Source organism: Neophocaena asiaeorientalis, unplaced genomic scaffold, assembly GCF_003031525.2.
Source record: "Neophocaena asiaeorientalis asiaeorientalis breed wild unplaced genomic scaffold, Neophocaena_asiaeorientalis_V1.1 scaffold433, whole genome shotgun sequence".
Lineage (NCBI taxonomy): Eukaryota > Metazoa > Chordata > Mammalia > Artiodactyla > Phocoenidae > Neophocaena > Neophocaena asiaeorientalis.
The window spans coordinates 1,935,816-1,941,051 of record NW_020175040.1 but is presented as its reverse complement, the minus strand read 5'-3'; the positions used below and the strand labels follow the sequence as shown (position 1 = coordinate 1,941,051).

General features: G+C 55.8%; 1 protein-coding gene across 5 annotated transcripts in view; it reads left to right on the top strand.

Annotated features, from left to right (window-relative positions):
• The window catches only part of EEFSEC (eukaryotic elongation factor, selenocysteine-tRNA specific), a 225,482-nt gene that overhangs the window by 37,882 nt on the left and 182,364 nt on the right, over positions 1–5,236 (top strand). For all 5 annotated transcript variants that reach the window (XR_003005709.1, XM_024763383.1, XM_024763384.1 and 2 more), the window contains exon 2: positions 4,492–4,699. Coding sequence is in view for 4 of the 5 variants with exons in the window: in XM_024763383.1 (XP_024619151.1) it covers positions 4,492–4,699 (208 nt within the window). In the remaining variant the exon portion in view is untranslated. The remainder of the gene's footprint in view (positions 1–4,491; positions 4,700–5,236) is intronic.

The following is a 5,236-nucleotide window of genomic DNA, read 5'->3' as shown; positions in this document are numbered from 1 at the left end:
GCTGACTCCCGCTCCTCCGCTGAGACCCCCCCCCACCCCACACGCACACACTGCGGCTCACAGACCAAGGCCTGGGTGTTCGGTCTGTGTTCGCAGCCTCCAGCACAAGACACAGCTTGGGCACAGCGTCATTGACCTCTGTCGGACCGAGTGAGCAGACTAACTTCCCCACCTCCTCCACTTGGTGGACCAAGAGTCCAGTCCTGATGCTGAGATTCCGGTCCCTGCTGGTGTATAGAACTACCTGAGTGCCTTGTCTTGGCCCGCAAGCTGGAGGGGAGGGCTTGTGTTCTCTCCCCATCTGCCCACTCACTTGTGATGCCTGCTGGGATCCTGGAAATGGGAGATAAAACTGAACTAACAGGCCCAGAAAGAGGCACGCAGACGGGACCCAAACACTCAGGGGCCGTGGGGCTTCATCTGCAGCCTCAGTCCGGCGCCCACACGCTACCTCTGCAGCAGGAGCCCCGCTGCCGCGCAGCTGACATCAGGGACTTCTGAGGGGTCCAGAGGTCACGGCGACTTGACTGACCCACTGGGAACCGGGTCAGCGCCAGGCACCACCCGCGACTGACCCCACTGGAGACCCGGGTCAGCACCAGGCACCACCCGCGCCTGGCAGTAACCCTCGGTCAGTCTGTTTCTCCATCAGACTTTGATCAGGCGACAGGAAGTGACATAACTGGCCCGTCTTGTCTTTTTCAGAATCCCTAGTATTTCCCCAGAATGAATCAAACAGTGTCCTTCCCGATTCCCACGAACCCAGGGTAGGAAATCATTCTGAGACTAGAGGGGCAGAGTGAGCGAGTGGGTGGGAAACACAAGGCAACAACTTGTAGCTCACAAATGACCCTCTATATTTCTCAGTCTATCAGAGCTTTTCATCTAGTTGTACTGACTACAGAATCCTTTAAAGGTTTGCAGAATAATTATAACAGGGTTAGAGTTTCTCAGTACTTTAAAAAATTACAATTTCCAATTCTGTAGATTATATATCTTAATCATTTCAGAAATAAAAATAAAGGAAAACTTAGAAAGGTCAGCATTTAACAAGTTATCTGTGAGATGCAACTTTCCTTCTGGGACTAAAGGGGGAAAAATGTGTTCAGGGAAAAGAAGTTTTCTGCTGGAGAGACTGAATATAGAACTTTAAACATTTTAGCAAATCAGATATTTAACCCAAATTTGATTTTTAATCAGAAGCTATGGGCATCCTAAAAAAGGGGAAATAATATCAAATTTAAAATAAAGAAAAAAAGAAATTTAACTGGTGACATTAAGTATTCACTAAGCGGTGCAAATGCACCGTTATCGACAACGTAAACCACAGTGGAAATTGATATCCTGCTATCATCACGGCCATTTCCCAGTACACCGACTCCCCGAGTGCGGCGGCCTCCTCAGTCTGTGCGTGGGGACTCGCGGGCGGAGTCGCCGGAGGGGACACATGCAGGGCTGTGGGAAGCGCCTCGGGCACAGGGGCCTCCAGGAAGTGCGCTGCTGGGATGGTTCTTCCTGGCGGAGGAGGGAGAGGAGTTACCGCCACATGGAACAAACAACTGCCAGCCCCCAGATCCAGCAGACCCAGGAGGCCCCCACAGGGACCTTGGTAAGCGCCAGCCAGTGGCCTGGAGCACTGTGTCCCCCAGTACGCAGGCGATCCTGCAAAGGGGGCTCCCCCACAAGCATCCTGCTGAATTCCCCCAGACCAGCAGTGAGCCGCCTGAGCGGGACCACCTGGGCAGGACTGGACATCTCCCCTGGTCACCCAGGTGCCACGATGCACTAGCTGCGAAGCCTGGCTTCCTCTTCTCTGGGAGGATGAGGAGCTACACCAAACGGACCAGGAGGAGAGCAAGCTTCAGGCGCCCCGGATCCCGTAGGTGACGAGCTGACCCAGCATCCAGCAGGACCAGCGTGCCGCCCCACTGGCAGGGAACCCCAAAGTGGCTGCCTAACCCAAGTGGCCGGCACACGGGTCGGGAGCTGAGCCCCGGCTCGGGACTGCACACGGCGGGCTGCAGACAGGTGGGCCCTGGAAGGGACGCTGCGCAGCCTACACGAACTGCCCACACTCACAACCAGGAGGGGTCGTGTAAAAATTCTTTACAGGTCGGCGGATGCGGCAACACCGGGCCTGCACCTGACGTGGCCGAGGAGCACTTTCGCCCGGGGCCCCGCAGCTCCCCGTTGCCCCTCCTCTGGCATTTGTACGGCCCGCCTGGCTCCTGACAGCAGGTCAGCTCGTGACTTCTGCCTGATGTGCGTCAGCTCTGACCCTCACCACAACCCCCGCGAGGAGGAGACCCTCCCGTTCTAATAGAGAGAACTCTGAGGTCAGGTCGCACGACAGTGAGCAGCAAAGGCAGGGCTAGAACTCGGAGCTGTCTGAATTCAAATGTCTGCTTTTTCTATTGCCAGCTGCCTCTTGGCCGGAATCCTGCATTCCTGAGTCTCTGGGGACCCTACAGCGTCCCAAAGAGCAGGTGGGAAAGGGCCCGAGGACGGGAAGAGGAAGGGGAGTGGACAAGGTGCAAAGGCAAACGGCCAGTGTCCTCAGGACAGCCCTGAGCCCGGGCACAGCCCCTCACCACCACCCGGAGAGCCCAGGACGACAGGGCAGTGTCGGCAGAGGAGGGACAGGAGAACAACAAAGAGAGCCGTGTCAGACACAAGGGAAAAATAAGCAGCAGAGGACAGGACAGGAGACAGAGACGTGCTGGAGCCCTGCCGAAAGGAAGAAAAGCCCAAACCCAATAAGTGCCGGAGACTTGCAACAAAACACCCACAGCGCTGAGTGGGGAGGGGGCTGGCCGAGAGCGCAGGGTGCGTGGTACAGAGTCCTGGGTACCTACCCTTCCTTTCTGAGCCTCACTGTCCGGGTCTGTAAACGGGGGAAAGCACGTAACTGTGACTCAGGGACGATGATGGGTAGCCGTCCAGATAAAACTCAAGTTAGATCTCCATCTTGCACTTTACATCAAAATACAGTCTAAGTGGATTAAGGTTTGAAACATAGACATTTAAAACTGTAAAAGTACTGGAAGAAAGCACATGAAAAAATATATATAATCTTAAAAGTAAAAAAATACCTAGGTAAGATACCAAACCCAGAAACGAGAGAAAGACAGAAAGACTGACCATTTCAACATAAAAGTCAGACATTTCTGCATGGGAAAAAGAAGTCATAAAAGCCAAAGATAAGTGGGGAGAGAAGCCTAAAATGCGCTTTCCCCTCAGAGGATGTGCTCCTCAATGTTTAAAAAGTTCCCCTAGATTGGCAACAAAGAGCAACACTCCAATGGGAGTGGGAAGCAGTAGCAACAGTGCCCACGCAGCACCCCAGCACCTCCTCTTGGCTCCTCAGTGTTTAAAAAGTTTCTGTAAATTGGCAACAGGGACTTCCCCCTGTGGTCCAGCGGCTTAGCCGCCGTACTCCCGATGCAGGGGGCCGCCGTTCGATCCCTGGTCAGGGAACTAGATCCCGCATGCATGCCGCAGCTAAAGACCTGGCGCAGCCAAATAAATAAATAGAATATGGAAAAAATCGATTAAATAAATAAATTGGCAACAAAGAGCAACAATCCACTTGGAAGGAGACGTGGTATTAACAGTGCCCATGCACGCACCCTCAGCACCTACTCTTGGCTTCGTTAAGTTGGCAGCAACGAGCAACAATCCAGTCAGAAGGGAAAGCAGTATCAATGGCAACCCTCTGGCCTCCATCCCACCCTTGCAGGGCAGTTGGGGAGGCCAGGTCAGAAGCAAACAGTGCACGGTGCGTGAGTTTCACGGACAGGTGGAGGGTGCTAAGCGTCCTAGGGAAACAGGGCAGGAAAAGAAGGCTCGGAACGTATGGGAGGTGGGCGGGCTGCAGTCGTGATCGAGCTGTCCGGACGGGCCTCATTGAGAGGAGATATTTGAGCCAGGACTCAGAGAGGGCCGGCAGTTAACCCCTGAACAAGCGGGCCGGGCAGGGGGAGGGGCTGGGGCAGAGACCTTACAGGGTGGCAGGGGTCCAAGGACCAACAGGGAGGCCAGGTGGCTGGGGGACGTCAGACAGGAAGCAAGCAGCTCACATCAGAGTAAGATGCCCTCCTCGCCAACAGCAAGAAGCGGCTTGAGACTACACTGAGACCTGGTTTTCACCTAGCGGGCTGACAAAATGACACTGGGCACAATGAAAGGAGCTTCTGCGTAGGGAGTCCTCGCGCTGCCAGCCCCGTTACACGCACGGGCTCCTGGAGCCCCTAGCAAGCCTGCCGGGCTGCCCATGTAGAGATGGGGGGAATCAGGTCACAGAACTGGGAGGGGGCCAGCGTTCACGGTCGACAGACTCCCCTGCCTGGTGCCGGGAGGTCGTGGTTGTCGTTCACAGCCCGACACCCCCAACTTTACCTTGGCTCATTTTGCTGGACCTAGGGCATCGGGCAACTTCCTGCAGAGTCAGCTGCCCTGTTTCCTCCCTGACCTTGTCCTCTCTTCTCCCAGGGGCCCAGATCATCGATCTGATGATGCTGGTCATTGACGTGACCAAGGGGATGCAGACCCAGTCGGCCGAGTGCCTTGTGATTGGGCAGATCGCCTGCCAGAAGCTGGTCGTGGTGCTGAACAAGACAGACCTCCTACCCGAAGGGAAGAGACAGGCGGCCATTGAGAAGATGACCAAGAAGATGCAGAAGACCCTGGAGCACACCAGGTAGGTGTGCTGATGAGAGGGCGTCGGGGCACACCTGCTTCCGCCGACCCGGATGGGGCGCTTGCGCGCATCCCGGGTGGAGGCTGCAGTGCTGTTGCAAGAGGCCAGAAGAGCCAGGAGCACAAAGAAGCCACAAGTGGGTCATAGGAAGGGCGGTCCAGCTCTGCACCGCGTTCGGAATCCCAGGCTACCGGTGTCTTGCCGGCTCGCCGCCGTGGGGTGTATCCTGCGGGAGCAGTCAGAGCCGGGCACCGCCCAGACAGGTCCAGGTGTCAGCCCCACGCCCCCCGCACCCCTCCCCATCCTGTCGGTGAGGACTCAGTCCTGCCCGCTTACCACCCGCTTAGCTGCACCTCGGTTATCGAAAGGGAGAGGTGCGTTTGGGTGATGAGTGGATATCTGTCCCAGAGGCTTATAAAGTCGGGCGGATGGATGGACCGGTGGATGGACGGATGGAGAGGACACGGAGAAAGGCCAGATCACATGGCCTGTAGTATTTCATGCCAAGGGGTTATGATTTCATCTTGTGGGAAGTGG